The sequence below is a fragment of the Sminthopsis crassicaudata genome, chromosome 2 (genome assembly GCF_048593235.1).
Source record: "Sminthopsis crassicaudata isolate SCR6 chromosome 2, ASM4859323v1, whole genome shotgun sequence".
NCBI lineage: Eukaryota > Metazoa > Chordata > Mammalia > Dasyuromorphia > Dasyuridae > Sminthopsis > Sminthopsis crassicaudata.
Window position 1 is genome coordinate 79,309,897 of NC_133618.1, and position 20,399 is coordinate 79,330,295.

Sequence of the window (20,399 nt, forward strand, 5' to 3'; positions counted from 1 at the left end):
GGTTGCTATGAATATATTTTGAATTTGTTTACATATGTGTATGTGTATGTGTATATGTGTATGTTTCCTGCAAAAGACCTGTTTTAATTTTGTCCGTTTTGCCTGGAATATTATAGATCCTTAAAAAAATACTTTAAAGTTGATTCCATTCCAGCCTACAGGGTGCTGATGAGAAATGAGGCCATTTGGGGTATTTCATCATAGGTTCTGACCCCTGCTCTTCAGTTCATGGGTGGCCTCTGAGAAAAGGGAGCAAAGTCAGCTATAGATTTACCTAACCAAAAGTCAGAAATACTTTAAAACCACTCTGTTTTCTGACCTTTTGGTAGCATAGTTTTATGTAGGCTGGAAAGTTCGTTCTGTGGCTGATGGTATCTAAAAGCATTTTCTAATCTGGTTGGTTACTCTATTTATGGGATGACCACATTGTAAGATGGGCTTTCTGTAGCACTTAAAGAATGTAAAGATGGTCATTGCTTCGCACATTGTGTATTCCTGGTTGCTGTCACATTTCCTCTTTCAAGTTCATAAATATAAAAGGAAATATAAAGCAAGATAAAATGTAAAATCCCTTTCTCTATGACCTTTCCTCAATTTTCTCTTTCTTCTCCTAGGGTTCTCCGAATATATATGATCATGAAATCTGTATAGATGCTGAAGCTTTTTTGCCTGTTGATGATACCCTGATCCCTACTGGTTAGTAAATTCAAAGGTAGTTTTTTTTGGGGGGAGGGGGAGGAAAATAAATATGTGTGTGTGCACATACATGCTTCAGCACCTGATGGTAGTGTGATGTAAAGATAAGCAAAAAGCTCTCCCTATCTCAAAATATTTTGCCCAGTCCCCTAGCAGAGCACCTAAACTTTGTATCATGATAGAATTGTAGGATTTTAGAGCTGAAAGAACCTTGGAAGTCATCAGATCCAGATGCCTCATCATCCAGATGAGAAAACAAATCCAGGGTGTTAAAATGGAATAAGTATGCTTACTACAAGTAGGGACTGTTTTATTCTTTGTCCTTTTATCCCCAGTACCTAGCACAATGCCCTGCACACAGTAGGCATTTAATAATTGTTCATTAATTAATTACATAGTCAAACCAGGTGGCAAAAAAACTTTCCTATTTCAAATCCTATGTTCCATATTTAACTATCAATTTACTTGTTGTCTTGAGAAGGGGGGAGGTAGAGAAGGAAGGAGAAAAATTTGGAGTAAAAAAGTCTTATAAAAATGAATGTTGAAAATTATCTTTACATGTATTTAGAAAAATTTAATACTGTTTTTAAAAAAAATCCTTTGCTCTTTTCATTATACCAAGTTTTATTTTCATAAGACTCCTCATAAGTATAGTGGAAAAAATGCTAGATTTGAAGTCAGAAGAACTCCAGCCCTGTCATGTATAGGACTCTTATTAAGTGACTTGGACTCTGAGGGCCTCAATTTTCTCATCTGTGAAATTGGGGCATTGGAAGCTCTTTGAGGACTTTACCAGGTTAAAGTCATGATTCTATGATCCTTTATTAGAGAGGTATAGCCCATTCTCCTTTTTAGCACTGATCAAATATGGTATGGGGAAAAAGGGAAAGGAAAACTCATTTATTTAGCCCCTACTCTATGCCAGACATTGTGCTAAGTTAGAGCTTTTACAAATATTATCTCATTTATCCTGATAACCATTCTGTGAGGTAGGTGCTCAGTTATTCTTATTAGCAGAGATTTGTTCAGTATTACAACCTGATAAAGGACATGATTTGTAAAAGAACAAGATATAGGACAAGTAAGTATTGTTAGACTAAAAGGAAAGCTCTTGAAGTTGGGCTTTACTAAGAGACTTTATTTAGGCAAGAGCCAGCAGGCCCCTTATATTACTGAATAATAATATTAATGGTGAAGTAGATAAATAGGGAAAGTCATACTTCACCAGCCTTAGAATTTTGCTTATGATTGTTCTATTACAGTATCTTTCTATTAAAAATTATTGAGTATCTCTGTTTGAAGAGGTTTTTTTTTTTTAAATATGTGTTCTGTTTTTAGATATTTACCATATTAAAAACAAATGCTAAAAGGTTTTCAGAGACTCAAGAGTCTCTGGACCACATTTTGAAAACCACTAGTCTAAAATAGTAATGTCAAACTAAAATGGAAAAAGCTCCCTTCAGGGGGCCACAAGAAAACCACAGGTCAGTATTATGTTGTATTATATTTTTATCTATTTTGTTAAACATTTTCTAATTACAATATAACCTGGATCATATTGGATTTTGGGAATTTTGTGGAATGTGGGTTTTGACACCTTTGGTCTGGCAGACATCAGAGGCACTTAGATAATAAGATAGTGTTAATGCTTTAAAAAGATGACTCGGGTGCTTTTTTGGTGAAAAGAGAGTTAATTTTCCAAGATAACAGAGGCAAGAAGCAGTATATATGATGCGGTAGAATTGGCATTGGACTTGGAATAATATGATCTGAGCTCAGTTTATCACATTGTAGCTGTGTGATTCTGTGCAAATCAATCATTTGACAAACATTTATTAAGCACTTACTGGCACCATAAAGGTGATCTTCCTGGGAAGAACTTAACAATGGGAGATGAAATACAAAGAGCAAAGTGAGATGGCAGCTAAGATATGGGGCTTATGTCCATATAATTGACATATTTTTTCTGAGTCTCAATTTCCTTTCCCTTAAAATAGGATCATTGTCTTTAGGAAATTTCTGTGTAAATCACAAAATTCTATCTATATGAGCCAGGATGATTATGTCAGCCCATGTGCTCACTAGGGATGCTGTTGATACTGCTCCAGCCAATGTTGATTCAGACAGTCCCACTGAAGTGGCTCAGACAGAACCATTCATACTTCCATCTTGCCCTTACTATCAAGTGATAGTATAGTAAGATGGTTGGCAGGCATTAGGGTGTAAGCTCTAGCTGCTAATTGATGTCACTTTAAAACAGTTCCCATCAAAGCAGGAGAGTAAATGTTCTTTTTTTTTTTTTTTTTTTTTTTGAAATTTCATTGAAATAAGGTCATAGATTTGGAGCTGTAAGGGACCAGACTGTAAATAAGAAGTGTGGAGATTCTAAAATGTAGGCAGGTGTTTTGTTTTTTTGTTTGTTTGTTTTTTGGGGGGTGGTTTGGTGATTTCTTGAAATGTAACCTTTTTGTTTAGTCGTGGTTTTCAGGAAATTCATGATTCTTTTTAAAACACTATTTTACTTTTCCAATTACACGTAAAGATGATTTTCAACATTCATTTTTATAAGATTTTGAGTTCCAAGATTTTTTTTCTGCCTCCCTCACTTACCCCTTTCCCCCAAGACAGCAAGCAATCAGATACAGTTTATACATGTGTAATCTTTTAAAACATATTTCTATATTAGTTATGTTGGGAAAGAAGAATCAGAATAAAAAGGGACTTATAAGAAAGAAGAAAACAAAACAAAAAGTGAAAATAGTATGCTTCGATCCACATTTAGTCTCCATAGTTCTTTTTTTGAATGTGGATGGCATTTTTTATTTCAAGTCTATTGGAATTTTCTTGGAATCCTATGATTCTCAAATTATCTCCTGACCTATTTTCTAAGTTTTTGATAAACGATACTGTACATTTTTAAAGAATATTCAGATTTTTGATTTTGTTCTAATTCTTCCAGTTGTTTTCTGGAGACATGTTATATTTGCTTCATTTGTTTTTAGTTTGCTACTTGGATAATAATAATATTAATAGCTGACATGTAGCACTTGTTATGTGTAATATGTGTTATATGTTTTATATGTTATGTGTTATATGCTTTATAATCATCTTCCTGTTTGATCTGCACAATAACCCTCAGAGAAAGGTACTGAGAAACTTAATTGAGGAAACTAAGGCAAATAGAGGTTAGGTTATTTGCCTAGCATCACACAGTTAGTAAAATAAGTGGTTGAGGTCAAATTTGAATTCAGGTCCTCCAGACTCCAGTGTTCTATTCACTGTGCCATCTAATTGCCCCAATTTCTAACCTATTTTCTAAACTATTTCCCTTTTACTTTTTCCTCCCAAGTTAACATGTTATTTTTTAAAAAATCATTCTTCTGTTTCATCCACACATCCTGGTAGTTCTTGTAGCCATTTTTTTCTCTGAGTCTACTTTTGGTAAGGTTACTCAGATCTTCTGTTGAGGTTATCTTTTGGGCTTCCCTTAAGCCATAATATTTCTTAATTATGTTAACTTATTTTCAGCCTCAATTCTTGGCTTAGGATTTTGTGTTCAGGAAAATCCCTTGTACAACATGGATAAGTAGAGTAAGCTTTGGTTTCATCATATCTGTAAGAAGGCCATTACCTCTGCCAGTCTGGATAAAGTCTGGATTTTTATCAGTCAATAAACATTTAGGGAGTGTCCTGTGTTCTCATGAACTATCTCTGGGGATAAACATTTATAAAGTGCCTGCTCTGTGTTAGGAACTGTGCCTCGGGATAAATGCTTATAAAGTGCCTAGTGTATATCAGGAACTATGTCTGGCAACAAACATTAGTGGAATGCCTACTGTGTGTCAGGAACTGTGCTTGGGGATAAGCGTTTATAAAGTGCCTACTGTGTGTCAGGAATTGTGCCTGGAGATACAAACAAAGGCAGAAGACATTTCCTGTCCTTAAAAAGTTTATAATCTAATGGTAACATCCAACTCTACTATCTGCTTAAATTCCTGACTCCTCTCCATCTCCTATTACCCCACCATGATTTCCAGATTTGGCTCACCTCTTTCCTTCTTCTCACATAATCCTCATTTGAGAATTGTTTCTGCCCTCCTTTGGCTCAACAGGGATATTGGAAATGACAGCTCTTAGGCGTCTTATATAATCATTTCTCCCCTGGAGCTCTGCTATTGAGTGGGTCCAGCTTCCTACTGTTGCTTCCAGTGTTTTGATGAATGCACCGATGAGTTATGACACATCCCTGCACAGTGACCCAAGGAGTCTGATTCTCTCCCCTGCTTCTGATATGGCAGGGGTTGGGGGAACCTGTTTAAAGCCTGCAAAATCATTTGCATAATCAACCACAGGATGATGAACTGAAAGCTAGATAGAACAGCCTCCTGCTACTTGAGTTCTGTGAGTTGACAATTTTGTATGGCCTGCGAATGATGTTATAAACATCCAAATGGCTTTTGGCAGAAAAAAAAGTTCTCCACCCCCGTGATATGGGATCTGGCTTCAGCCCCTTGTTTAATGGCAGTGGTTCAAATCACCCTTGCTCAAAAGGCTTTTCTGTTTGAAGGAGTTTGGGATGACTTCCCTCTTTCCTGCCTTTATTCACTTCCAGCTTGCTCTCTGGAGTGTGCATAATTTCCCCTTGTGGTCTTTTCTTTCTCTATTGCTAGTTTAGCTGAGCTGACACTGACTTCCTCAATTCTCCCCCTCTATCAGCTTCCACCCTTTTCCAGCACAGCTCCAGACTGGATGAAATAGCTTCTGTATTTTTCAGATTTTTCTATCATTGATTTTTTTTGAAGCTGTATAGAAATATTTGCTAATTTTTCATAAGGCTGTCATAACTGGAAATCTAGAAAAGTAATTAGGAGTTATCTTTTTTCTTTTTAAAATTTTCAGCTTAAAATTCTCCCCCCCCCTTTCTCCAATCCTCCATCTATTGAAAAGCCAAAAAATAAAATAACCATTTTATATTTATGAAGTCATAGAAAACATTTTTATCTTAGTGTAGTTGAAAAAAAAAGAAAGAAAAATAAAGTGAAAAAATGTTTCACTCTACACTCAGCCATCAGATAGTTTGTATTTTTTTTTTCTATCATGATCTCTTTGGAATTGTTGTGGATCATTTTGTAGATCAGAATAGTGAAGTCTTTCATGGTAGATTATCATTTTACAATGTTGCAGTTACTATCTATAATGTTCTCCTGGTTCTACTTTCTTAACTTTGTATCAGTTCAAGTAGGTCTTCCCAGGTTTTTATGAAACTGTTTCTTTTATCATTTCTTAGAGAGCAATAGTATTTTTTTACAGTCATTATTCCACAACTTATACACACTCTCTTGCTACTTTTCTCATTTCTACCCCAGTATCATATACAATGAATAAATAATATTGACTGACTTTTTCTAGTCACATTAGAACCATTGTCTTTTAGTTTTTTGAGCTGTAAAAGATATTAAAGGAGAAGGCCTAAAATTTATGTACCCAACAAATAGAATTTGAGCGTTGTCTACTCAGCCCAACAACTGAGATGATGAGGAGAGCATACACCACCATTTCAGTCAATGTTAATGTAGTGTTTATCAAAGCTGATAGGATAATTGTGAGAAACAGAGATGAATGGACTTCGTTTGGCAGCTTAGTAGAACTGGAACTTCTCCCAGTTTTCAAGAACTGATTTAGAGGCTTTTCTGTTTGTTTCAGTGATGTGTGTCTTCCTTTGATGATTCCTTTTTATGATGATTAAGTATTAACTGGGCAACCTTCCCTTGCCAAAGAAGTTATCACATTTTTAGTGACATATCAGAAAAAAACATACGTGTGTGTGTTTGTATCTGTCTCTTTTAATGTATTACTTAATTGCTGAACTATGTAACTCACATTTTTTATAGCATCTTAGTTTTATGGTGATCATCATAGCAGATGAGGAAATTAAGTGAAGTTGACTTGCTTAGAATGGCAGATTTTTTTTTTTTAATTTCCAATAGGATTTTCCCAAATACATGTAAAGATAGTTTTCAACATTTATTTATGTAAGATTTTGAGTTTCAAATTTTTCTTCCTCCCTTCCTTACCTTCCCCCTCTCCAAGACAACAAGCAATCTGAAAAAGGTTAAATATATGTAATTCTTTTAAACATATATCCATATTTTTCATGTTATACAAAAAAAAATTGGACCAAAAAGGAAAAACCACGAGAAAGAAAAAACAAATGAACAAACAACAACAATAAAAGGTGAAAACATTATGCTTTGATCCACATTCAATCTCCATAGTTCTTTCTCTGGCTGTGGATAGAACTTTCTATTACTGGAATTGCCTTGAAACACCTTACTGGTCAAAAGAGCCAAATCCATCATAGTTGATCATCACATTCTTATTGTTGTTGTGTACAATGTTCTCTTAATTTTGCTTGCTTCCTTCAGCATTAGTTCATTTTAAGTCTTTCAGGCTTTTCCAAAATAGACCTGCTCATCATTTCTTATTATTGAGGCATACATATACTATAGCTTATTTAACCATTCCCCAACTGAGAGGCATCCATAAAAGTAGCAGATTTAAATCAGCCTAAATTCAAACCTAGATTTTCTGACTGCAACAAAGGAAAAGGAAGAGATTAAAGAACATTATAATCTTTTCAGTTTTAGTTTTCAGAAACTAAAGTGTCAACATTTTGTAATATCCCTCAGTGTCATATGGAAAATCATTAGCTATGTTCAGCTAAATCCCTACTCTCATCTTAAATGAAGTCATATTTTGTTCAGATGTAAGTAATATTTGGACTATATAGTAGAATATGATGTCTTGGCTAGGCATTTTATGCTGGTCAGAAATCAAACAAGATGACATGAGGTCCCACTTAGCTGTGATTCTATTCAATGAGCTGATTGATGGTATGGTCATATTTAGGGGCTTATTCTTAGATGGCTATTTAATTGAAGCTGGATAAAACATGACCTTGTATGAGAACCATACAACATGCTGCACACAACTTGATAAACCCTTGGCCTCTTCTAATAAAAATTGCTTAAAAATTCAAGAATTTCATTGTTTTCTGTTATGTCTGGCTCTTTGTGCTTAATAATAATCCTGGAGTGATTTGTCCTTCCCTTCTTCAGCTCATTTTACAGTTGAGGAAACTGAGGTAGACAGTAACTTTCCTACATCACACTGGTGTTTGAGGCTAGATTTGAACTCAGGAATTTGAGCCTTCCTGAGTCCAGGCCTTGTACTCTATCCACTGCACCAACTGGCTGCCCTTATTTCATCAATCAATAAGGTTTACTTTTTTTCTCACAAAAGGCTTTCCTTGCTCATGGCAATCTGTCCCCTACCACTTCATAGTTTAGGATAGCACTCCTCAAACTTTTTAAATAGGGGGCCAGTTCACTGTCCCTCAGACTGTTGAAGGCCAGACTATAGTGAAAACAAAAACTCACACTCTGTCTCCGCCCCTCAGCCCATTTGCCATAACCCAGCGGGCCGCATAAACGTCCTCAGTAGGCCGCATCTGGCCTGTGGGCCGTAATTTGAGAACCCCTGGTTTAGGACCTACCTGTCTGGAGAATTAAAGTTCCTTATTCATCTCACATATCCAAAGGGAGAACATTATTTTCATACAAATGGATGCACCAGAGTGCTGGGGATTCTGAAAAGTGAGTGGCTAAGCTTAACCTGAAGCCACGTTGCACTGAAAAATAAAAAGTACTTTGAGTATTTGTGGGTGCTCACAAAATGAGGCCTTTTCAGGGTTCCATGGTGCAGCATTTTAATGAATTCTTGTGCTTCTTCCCAGCATCAAGACCATCAAGACCCTATTGGTTATTTTCATGTGGTCATTTTAGATTTGGGAATTGCCTTGCCCAAAAAAGCACATTTCTACAGTGTCCTTTCTTAATGATTGACTTCAGATTCCTCAACAGCCCTTCTATTTTTGACCAAACCACATTATGTACCTTCTAATCTGACATCCCTCTCCCATATTTATTTTAATAGTCATCTTTTTATGGCCCTGGGTGTATCTGTCACTGGATGATTACATTCATTCTCAAAATGCCATTCCTATCCGTTGCTCTTCTCAAAAAGCCCATCATAGATGAGCCATTCTTAAAGGAAAATGCTGATATAGAACTAAACATTGGGGTGGTTTCCACCATCACTGTAGGTAGTCAGTAGTTCTTTAAAGTAGAACGGGGGAAAAAACAGTTACAGTGAGAACATAGTGGATCCTTTCTTGTATTGACTGTATATAGTCTTTTTTTCCACCCGTTGGTGATGTATAAGTCTCAGTAACTCAGGCATTTGGTTAAAGTAAAGCTTTGGTGCATTGCCTTTATAAAAGGAACATAAGCTTAAATTTGGAACTGAAAGGATCATAGAATCATATATGTAGAGCTGAAAAAGAGACCTCAGGGGCCACCTTGTTCAGTGTCCTCTTTTTTTGTTGTTTCATTTTAGAAAACCGAGGCAAGCATGATTAAAAAATAAAGTGTCTTCAATGACTTGAACTCATTTCCTCTGACTATAGAGCCTTAACCTTTCTCCAAGAGACATCAGAGTTCATCTAGTCAGCCTCTCCTTTCATTTTACAGATAAGGAAACTGAAGTGAGAAATGACTTGCCCAGGATCACACAGCTATTTAATTGTCTTAGGCTAGCCCCTTAAAGTTAATCCCTCCATTGTTCAACCCAAACCTCCCTTACTTTATAGATGAGGAAATTGACTATTAGTCAGCTATTAGTGTCAGGGATGAGATTTGAACCCAGGTCCTTTGACACCAGATCTAGCATTCTTTCCCATTATAGTGTTTTGTCCCAGAGAAGACATGTAAAGCTAAAATGGTTTTATCCTTTGTCCATTACCTACCATTGAGCCAGAATAAACCGAAAATAAAGAGCCGTTGTATGGTGTAGTGAACAGAGCACTGGGACTGGAGTCAGGAAGATTTGAGTTCAAATTTAGTTTTAGACATTTACTAGCTGTGTCACCCTGGGCAAGTCACTTTATCCTGTTTGTCTCAGTTTCCTCATCTGTAAAATGAGCTGGAGAAGGAAATGGCAAACCATTTTGTGTATCTTTGCCAAGAAAACCCTAAACAGGGGCAGCTGGATGGCATGGTGACTACAGTCTAGAGTCTGAAGAACCCAAGTTCAAATCTGGCCTTAATACTTAATAGCTGTGTGAGCTTGAGCAAGTCACTTAACCCAATTGCCTAAATCAAAAAAAAAGAAAGAAAGAAAACCTAAATGGAGTCACAAAGAGTCAGAAACAAGGGAGAAGCTACTGAACAACAAAAAGAAAACAAAATAAAATTTTCAGTGTCTTAGGCTTGATTACAGGCAGTGTTCTAAGGACCTACTTTCTGTCCTATTGACTACTTCTTCTTAAGTGCATCTGATAAGTGCTTCAATGTTTGTTGTGCTTTTATAATTCTAGGGAAGTTATTCATAGGATTGTAGAGTGTCGGACATATTTGGAAAGCCCTGAAAGGCTGTGTGACATTTTTCTCTTCCTTTCCAGGGAGTCTCTTTGATTGTCTTTTTCTGAGTCACCAGCAAAGGTCTGGTGGGATCCGATTTCTAAGCAGTAAAGCTTCCTGGCAACCTTAACTTCTCTGAGGCTCCCTGCTTTCTTGGCCAGCTGGCGGGCACCAGATATAGCTAACGTGCCCTTTTCCCTCCAGCCAAACTGGACTAGAAGGTTGCTATGTGGATGCAATTATTTTCACTCTCTGTTCTTTTAGAAACTAAATCTATATAGGTAATGTCCCTTCCTCACAGCTCAGTGGGGAAGCCGCAAAGTGCTATTCAGATGGGTTTCATGTCATTAGATCTGATACAGGCTATTCCTGACTGTCTTGTTGGTTGTGGCAGGGATGTACCAGGCTGACCAAGGAAGAATCAGGCCAAAGTACAGATGAGGGAAGTCTAGCCTTTCTTCCTGTGCTGAAGTTAGGTACTGAGGACATCAAAGATTCATGTTCAGTAGGAATGAGGCAGCCGTGTCACAATAGCTCGGGTCTGATAGACTGAAATAGATCACTCACCTTTGATGAGACTACCTGTGGGATCTTATAGAACTTAGCCCCTGAGGCCTCAGTTTTCTCATTTGTAAAGTGAGGGAATTGGACTAGATGCTATACATCTCTCCTAATCGCAGGTTTTTTTTCCAATTCTAGAGCTAGGATCTTAATATAAATACTACCCTCCCACCAATAGTGCAGAAGAGACTTCCACTTAAGAAAAACCAGTTCTCAAATACCTCTGCCTACAAGTTAGATGATGGCACCTCGAAAAATGAAATTTTCCTTTCCTGTTCTGAAGATCCATTAATGAATGGCTTCTGCCCTGAAGTTTAGTTTCCTCATCTGTAAAATGAGTGAGTTATACCCTCAGGTCTATTCCAGTTCTAGATCCAGGATCTTTATATAAGTATTACCCTCCCACCAGTAGTATAAAAGAGACCTAGAGGATTATAGGATCCTTGATTAGGAGCTGTAATCCAACCTCCATCTCCTTTTATAGGGGAAGAAACTAAGGTCTAAAGAGGTGTATTGACCAAGGATACTCAGAAAGTTGTCATCTGTTCCCCTACCTCCATTTAAGGAGTAGCAAGGTAATGCTTTGGATAGTACACTGAACGTGGCATCAGGAAGGCCAAGTTCAAACCCAGCCTCAGAAACTCACACACTCCATGGCAGGGGTTCTCAAATTACGGCCCACAGGCCAGATGTGGCCCGCCGGGTTATGGCAAATGGTCTGAGGGGCAGAGACAGAGTGTGAGTTTTTGTTTTTACTATAATCTGGCCCTCCAACAGTCTGAGGGACAGTGAACTGGCCCCTATTTAAAAAGTTCGAGGACCATTGCTCTATGGGTTCTGGGCAAGTCACTTTTAAAGTCTTACCAGCCAGAGTTTCCTTGCCTGCAAAATGGTGATAATAATAACACTTATCTCTCCAGGATTGTTGTAAGGATTAAATAATATATGTCAAGTGTTTTGCAGACCATAAGACCGCATACAAATTCTGGCTCTCATTTATTATTATTATTATTCACAAATAGCATGGTAGTAATCTTTCTTTTCAGAGAAACTATGATTCTCTAGATTCTGTTTTACTCATGCAGTAAGCTCATTCTAAGTGACATTTAGGCAAACCGGTTTTAGACCAATTAGTATTCTGGTTGAGAGCAGAATGTCATTGCATCGAGGGACAAAGAGATAGCATCTGTAGTTTATCCCAGTTTGCAGTTCACTTGTTCTTATAATTGTTGCCCCAGGCTGGCACATGCTTTTCTCTCTGTTCTAGAATCAAAACAGATACCTCCAAAGTCTCCATCCTCAAAGCAGTTTAGACTATTCTAGTCAATATGCATTAATTGGTGTTTTAATCAATATGGTATTTAATCTCTCCATGGAATTATACTGTTTGTCCATTTTTAATCTGTTTGCAGGCTTCTGTAGTGTTTTATGTCTGAAATATCCAGCAAAATTTTAGAATTAAGTATCAGGAGTTTTCTGTCCACTTCCTCCTTCAGCCTCTTCCCAAATTCAGTCACATAAAATAATACTAAATGGACCCTTCCTATCCCCACCTGTCACCCCCTTCCCTCCCTTCAAGCTGCCCCTCACCCTCTCTTGGGTGTTAATTATTGGTTTGCTATGATTCTTTTTGGATAGACCCTCTGACTGAGGCTACATCTAACTGAGTTCCATTCACATTCGTTGGGCAGCTGATGCTAATACTGTGGGAGCGAGATTAAAATGAGATGGGCTCTGCCTTCACTAATAAGCCATCCAAACTCAGATGTCTGAGACTATTTGTGTTCATTCTCTTGGCTCTGAGACCCCATCCAGGAAACTCTGGCTAATAAATACATGAAAGCAGCCTCCCCCCTACCCAAGGTAGGTGACTTCATCTCTGCCTTCCTTGGTTTCTTCTATCCTAACATGGAGCTAATAACTGGACAGGGTTGTTCTGTGGCACATAGAAGGAGCTTTATAAATATTTATTCCTTGTGTCCCTGTCCCCCAATCCTGTAGCTGATTTTATGGATCAGAGGAACACCTGTACCCATCCTACCTTCTTTTCCCCTCTGCTCCCTTCATTGCTTCCTAGCACACTGTGCCAGTTTCTCGGGTGATGATATCAGCCAGTATCTAATGGGCTTTGATACTTGATCCTCGGAGCTAAAGAAGAAAAATCCTCAGAGTTTTTCTTCTCTCCACCTATGCCCTCGTTCTGTCTTTCTCCTTGCTACCAACCCCTACCCAGAGTGAAGGAAAAGCTTTGTTCACATCTCCCAAGTGTATACCATTTCCTGGGAGATGGGAAACAAGGCACAGTCTCTTTACTAGTCTGCAACCAGAATTGCACAATATTACCTTAAGCAGAGAACAAGAGAGGTGCAAAATAAAATACTCTGTGAGTAGAAGTTAGGTCTTATCTAGAGAGGCTGGAGGAAGGGCATAAGGTGCTATAGATTCAAAGAGGGAACATTCCTATTAGATTTTAAAGGCTTCACATGATAAAGAAGGTATCAGGGGACATCCCACAAACAGGGAGTAACTAAATTATGGCGAGATTAAAAGTTAAAATGAGATGGGAATGGTCCCTACTCTTATTATGAGGGCAAAAGTGGGATATGGGAGAAACTTTGTTAACTATGTTACCTTGTGTCAGAGACTTAGGACACATATTTACTCTTGAAGATTTTCTCATTTTCCTGGCACGTTCTTCCCGATTGGAGACATTGAAGTTCAATGTTTTGGGAGCTAAGAATAGTTCCTTTTATTCCCTGATTTTTGTGGGGAGAGGGAGGGAGAGAAGTGAGAGATTTGGGGTTACGTGGTTTACCCAGGGTCACACAGCTAGAAGTGTCAAGTTAAGCTGGATGAGTTCATCCATTGTCCAGTTACTACCTGCCCCAGAGTAATCCCTTTTAAAAAAGTAGGAAGAAGATAAAAAAAATCAATAAAGGCCTCCAATCAAACTTCTTCAAAGAAGATATTAAAAATATACTACCTAAGAGGCACAGTGGATAGAGTTCCAAGCCAGAAATCAGGAAGAATCACTTAATGAATTCAAATTCAGCCTTAGACACTCAGTAGTTATGTGATCCTGGGGAACCCTTAGTTTCTTCATCTTTAAAATGAGTTGGAGAAGGAAAAGGCAAACCACTTTAGTATCTTTGCCAAGAGAACTCTAAACAGGATCATCAAGAATCAGACATAACTCAAATGACTGAATTACAACAACCCACTACCTTGATCTTGAGCAAAGAGTTCACATCAAGGGATAATATGAAATAAATTGGGAAAGTTGATAACATATTATGAAGGAATTCATTACAAAGCAAAATGGCTTAAATTTTTCTTGATAGAAAAAACTAGATTTTTGACATAAATGGATACGATGTGATTGAGAGAGACAGAGATAGAGGAAGGAGTACATACATGGGGAGCATTCATTATGTACTTATTTTATATCAGGCCATGTATGTATGTATGTATGTATTAAAAACAACAACAACAGGGGCAGCTAGCTGGTGTAATGGATAGAGCACCAGCCCTGAAGTCAGGAGGAGCTGAGTTCAAATCTGGTTTCAGTCACTTAAAACTTCCTAGCTGTGTGACCCTGGGCAAGTCACTTAACCCCAGCTGCCTCAGCCAAAAAAACAACAAAAACAAAAGCTTCCATTCTAATAAATGGAATTTTAATGAATGAATAAAATAAAGCATACCTGATCAGGATATAAAATTTTAGAGGAGTAGAGACCAGCTTCTGGGTGAGATAAGAGGAAGCTCAGAGTTCAGTGCCTCAGTGATAACAATCTAAGGTCCTGGGGCTTAGGGGCAGGAATGATGGTCAAGGTGCAGGCAGCTCATGGTAGAAATGGCACAAAGGAGCTTGTCCTTGCAGCACGGAGAATTGAGTTATATGTCTCATATAATATTATATCAAGCTGAATCTTGGCAAGGACCCAAAGCGGAAACCACAGAATTTGTTCTAAACTCAAGGGAGTGGGTGGTATATTTTTTATGCTTTCTTTGGAAAAAATTGGAGATTTGTTTTTTAATTCCAGCAGTTTACATAGCCAATTCACCTTTACCTTTTCTTCTTAATTTTCTCAGACTTAGAAATGGAGTTTAGCCTTTTGCTCAGAAACACTAACTATAAAACAGGTATTCCTACCTTCAGTAGCTATAACACATTTAACATGTATAGGATTGCCTATCATCTAGGGGAGGGGGTAGAGGTAAGGAGGGGAAAATTTGGAACAGAAGTGAGTACAAGGGATAATGTTGTAAAAAAAAATTACCCATGTATATGTACTATCAAAAAAATTATAATTATAAAATTAATTTTAAAAAATACCATTTATCCTCATGCAAGGAATTTGCAATATGGTCTTTTCAACCCAGACCCCAGTGCTAAGGAAATTTAAATGAGAGCAAGTTCTGCCCAGGTTTGAGGTCATTTAGCATTCTCATTTAAAGCTCATAACAACCATGTGACATAGATATTGCTATTATCCCCGTTGATGGGAGATTGAGATTGAGGACTAAGACTATAGAGTGTTATGTCTCCATATTTTTTTATCTCTGCCAGCCCAATTAAGCTGAATTGTATTTACAAGCTTTCAGGCCAGCCAGGGAGAAGGAAGATGTCATTGAGCAGGATATCACCTCCAGGCCCTTCTCTCAAACCTAGCCTAGCTTTCAGCTAACTGCCGTCCATCTGCCCTATCTCTAGAAGGACTGAAATAAGCCATTATAAATCATTACATCTTCCCTCCTCTCCACCAACTCCCTTCCTGCCCCTACTCCTAATTGTTCCAGGTTTTTTCCCGTCCATGTTTTCATGAAACAGTCACATATATAAAACATAGATCCTGTCCTAAAATAAACAAGGATATTGCCAAAAGAGAAGTGCTTTAGAGAAATGAACAATTCAACCCATGACCTTGAGATCTTGCCATAATACCCTTTGATGGAGAGTAGGAGCTAGTATAAGATGAGCCCACCTTGGTCCATATTCATAGGTGTTCTGTTAAAAGTACAATGAGAAGAGTAAGAAATTCAAAATTGGAAGATCCCAGCTTAGACACCTGCTACTTGCACAACTATAGAGAAGTCACCTTGAGTTATTATTGTCTTTACATGTTGAGATCATAGTATAAAGAGCTTTGCAGACCCATAATGCAATCTGCTGTGATTATTCATCTGTAAAGTGGCAATTAAAATATTTACAAAGGATTGTTTTGAGGTGAATGTTTTGAAAGTCTTAAAACACTATAGAAACATGGCCCGTTTAGTAGTTATTAAAGTACTCCAGGCTAATCTTTTAAGAATGAAATGTCTCCAAAGGAGTTTAGCTACAGAACTATTAATTATAAAACAGTTTCACAGCATGAACCTTGAAGACGGTTTTATAATGATTCTCCAGAATACTTTCTAAAGATAACTGATACTACCCACTAAATGTATCATTGCTGGAAGACAACTAAAGCAGAGATGGCTGAAAATATAGATTAGGAGGAAATATATATATATATATATATATATATATATATATATATATATATATATATATAAAAGTTTAGGCAAGAGAATACTATTCTTATGACAACTACAGTCCTAAAATAAGTAGATTTTTAACAAACATTTTTTAAATTTAATACCTGAACCCTCTATATTCTCTCATTCCTTTACCATCTTTCTTTCCCCTGGTTCAAGGCTTAGCTCAGATTTAAACAAGGGTTGACTTGAAAATGAAACATCAAGGTCAACCCTGCCTAGGGTAATATTTAGAAATCTTTCTCTCCCTCAGATGAGCCAATTAAATAAACTCACATAACAAGTACCTGCTATGTGCAGAGACAGATTGAAAGCAGGAATTCTTAACCAGGATCTGTTAGATTTCCTGGGGGTCCATGAACTTTGTTGGGAAATAGTTTACATAGTTATCTTAATACAATTGGTTTCCTTCATAGTCCTCTTTATTTTATGAATTTAAAAGCATTATTGTGAGATGGGGTCCATAGGATACACCAGATTGCACAAGAGGTCCATGAAATAGAAAGATATTTAAGAAACTCTATCTAAAGGACTTGGAAAAACCAAGAATGGCTTTCAGGACCTCAGACTACGGAATATCCTGGGGTATCTATGAAGCCTTTTTGGTGATTCTCAAATGACCCACAGTTAGGACCAAAGTGGCAGAGGCTGCCCGGCTCTGAACCAGCACCAGTTTCTGGGAAAATTAAGCAAATACTTTTTCTGTAACACAGTCTACTTGTGCTTGACCCATGTGGAAAGGTTGTACTTCCCTTCTCTCTGAAGGGTAACTGACCCGAGATAGTGCCAGTCTGTCCCCTTGACCATACAGAGCTCTGGGTGCAAGCACAGCAGAGGAGACATTCATCTCAAGCTCTCAGCATACTGCCTGGCATGCATTAGGCCCTTAATAAATGTTGATTGGTGATGCATTGAATAGAGAGCTGTGCTCCAATGGGCACAACTCTTTCTTTAGTACATGTGACTACTGGGAGGAATTTTAAAAGAAGGCTAAATTGGAGAAAAAAATTCAGGAAATGGTGCCCTATTAGTTGAGCCTTTACATTTTCCCTATTTTCTTGCATGAACATGAGTCTGATATAGATAATTTATTCCCATTGGAGAAATTCCATCTTCTTCCCTTCTTCCAGATAGGTCCTGTGTAAAAAGGACCAGAGACCCAAAGGCAGGGAGTTTTTGATCGTCCTGGATACTTAACAGCAATCCCTACGCTTATGAGAGAAAAAAGAGACATTAACTAGAAAAACATGTAGCCAGCTTTCTGAGAGCCAGAGAGTTAGAAGTATCTTGTGGCTACTTCAGATCTCCACTTTTCTTGGGTAGGTGGTACATATAACACTTGAGATTGATTTCCCACAGAACTCCAATCCTAAGTGCCAAACAGGACCAACCACTGGTCACAGCTTCCTCATAATATGCCAGTAGGTATTATGAGGTACCAGTAGGTAATTATGTGTAATATCAAGAAATACATTTCCTCTCTCAGTACTATGAAATCATCAGCTACTTAGAAGGGAAACAAATAAAGATAGTTTCGGGAATAAAACTGCAAACCAGAAGGATATGTAAAATCAGGGGAGAAATTTTAGTAAAGATAATGCATATGGCATGGGTGGAATTTGTGAAATATGATGTTGCCTATAAAAGAAATCAGAGATGCTTCTTCTGCCAACCATTAAAATGATAACAAAATCCCTCCCCAGATATGTCCTAGAGAATGTCATTTTGAATTAGCATTCTGTTTATGTTATTTCCCTAAAATAATGATAGGCATTTTAGAAATTATTTACTGAGATGGCTTAATTAGGTAGCAGATTGGTACCTGTGCCCAAGAGTGTGATTATAATCCCCGACATCTTTGTATAGATGCTGTTGGCTGCTTTTGGTTGAAACAGAAAAAAAAAAAAAAAAAAAAGGTTAGACATAATGGGAACAGATGTGACTGGGAGCACAGCTGTGCCGTCCCCATGGAGATAAGACTCCCAGCCCAGGAAAAGTATGCCCATTTGTCCTAGAAATTCTGCTTCCATTGTCATCTCTAAAATGAGGATGTCAAGCTAGGTGATTTTTGTGAGTCCCGTTCACCTCTAAAATTCTGCAATTCTGGGCATGCAGCAGTGCCACATCTGAAGGGGCTTTTACATATAGTTCAGATCTGTGTAAAAATAGCACATATTTGCATAGGAAATTGTGGTTACAAACCACTTTTCTCACTGTAGCCTTGTAAGGTATTATCCCCACTTTCTAGCTGAAGAAAGGGGATTCACAGGATGGTGAGCTGGCTTTGCTGACAAAATTTGCCAAGTGTTGTGGAATGGAAATTTCAACTTTGTCCTGGATAGTTCTATCTCAAAACCTTTTTTTACTGCCTTGAATTTTCCCCCAATGCTCCCGTCCTTTGACTGTCCTGAGGAGAGATGGAGAGTTGAAAGTTTGCCTTCAGGCCCTTCTACTTTCCTAGTCCCCTATGCTTCCCTTCTCAGCCCTCATACAGGTGTCCATCTCCTTCGTGCTGTCTCTTGGCTACTGGAGGACCAACTATTGATGCTTTATATTTAATCCTATGCTTGAAGCTCTACGCCTAATTATCCACCCTGTCCACAGTCAGAATTTTATGTTATTTTGAGAGAACTCCCCTAGTCAATTATTAAAGCCAAAGTGTAATTTCTTAATATCGTTTCCTTCCCAAGGAAGTTTGCAATTTTAACATACTTTAAAACAGAGGAATAGCAATAGTAGGAAGAATACCAAATTGGATACCTGGCTTCTAGTCTAGGCATTCTTAGCCTGGGTGACCTTTGCCATATCAATTAAGCCTCCGGTGCTTTGGTTTTCTCATTTGTAAAATGAGGGAAAAAAAAAAAAGGTTGGATTGGATGATTCTTAAGGTCCTTTTTGGTTCTGATGGGATCATAGATACAATGATAGAAGGGGTTAAGGAAGCCATATAGTGCTCTCTCTCTCTCTCTCTCTCTCTCTCTCTCTCTCTCTCACACACACACACACACACACACACACACACACACACAGAGCCTTCATTTTATAGATAAGGAACTTAGAGCCTCTTGCTGCAGAGCTAGGGAGCTTTCAGCTGTTCCATGCTGAATATTTTATGAGCCTAATAGTGGTATTTCAGGTATCTTTGGATGAAATAACTTTTAGGCAAAAGGAGCCCTTCTTGCTGATCCTCAAATCCTGCCACATGAGACTCTGAGTGCTTAGTTGTAAAGGTAGTTCACACACACACATCCACTAGTGTCCTCTGGCAAGCTGCTGGAGGTTTTTGGTGCCCATCGCTGCCTGAAAACTATGTGTGTGTGCTCCCAAGCATGATCCCTCTGCTCACTTCCCTCATCCGTCAGCTGAAGGGACTAGAATAGAGAATGTCTAAGATTTCTTCCAGTTCTAAGTGCTTTTAACCTAAAAGCCCAGACAGAATCAGGTTTTTTGTTCTTGTAATCATTTAGTTGTAGCTGACTCTTTGTGATCCCATTTGGGGTCTTTCTGGGCAAAGATACTGCTATTCCCCTCTTCAGATCATTTTTCAGATGAGGAAACTGAGGCAAAAAGAGTTAGTGACTTGCCCAGAATCACACAGCTAGGAAGTGTCTGAATCTAGATTTGAACTCAAAAAGATTCCAGACCCAGCATTCTGTCCACTCTGCCCCTCAGCTGTCCACAGTGCCAGATAGCAATAGACAGATGCACACATGTAAATTAAATTCCACAAATGCAGAAAAGTCAAAATGTTTGCCGGGCATAAGATGGAGGAAAGAATATTTGCAAAATAGACAAGTGGCATTGTAGTCTCAGTAGCCTTGTTTGAAAGTGATCTAGGAGAGGCAAAATCATATTCAAAGAGTTGTCTGATCTCAGTAGAATTATATTTAGAAATGCCAGATCTTCTAAAGGCAAGCTGCTAACTTACAGGGATTGCTATGTGGTTACTAACACTGAAATCCCACTTTCCACCAATTGCATTGAACTTCTCCTCTCATTTGACACTGCCTAGAAATAAACCCCTGTATTTTCCGTCTCACCAGCCTCTGCCCACTCATTTACAGTTTCTTTCAATTAAGTTAAGCAAGCTCTGATGAATGCAGCAGCATTGTCAATCAAATGTAA

At 38.0% G+C, this 20,399-nt stretch overlaps 1 protein-coding gene across 1 annotated transcript in view; it reads left to right on the forward strand.

Moving 5' to 3' along the window:
* GALM (galactose mutarotase) overlaps nucleotides 1-20,399 on the forward strand; it is a 48,440-nt gene that overhangs the window by 17,544 nt on the left and 10,497 nt on the right. Inside the window, exon 4 of the mRNA XM_074286622.1 lies at nucleotides 615-696. Coding sequence (XP_074142723.1) covers nucleotides 615-696 — 82 coding nt within the window. The remainder of the gene's footprint in view (nucleotides 1-614; nucleotides 697-20,399) is intronic.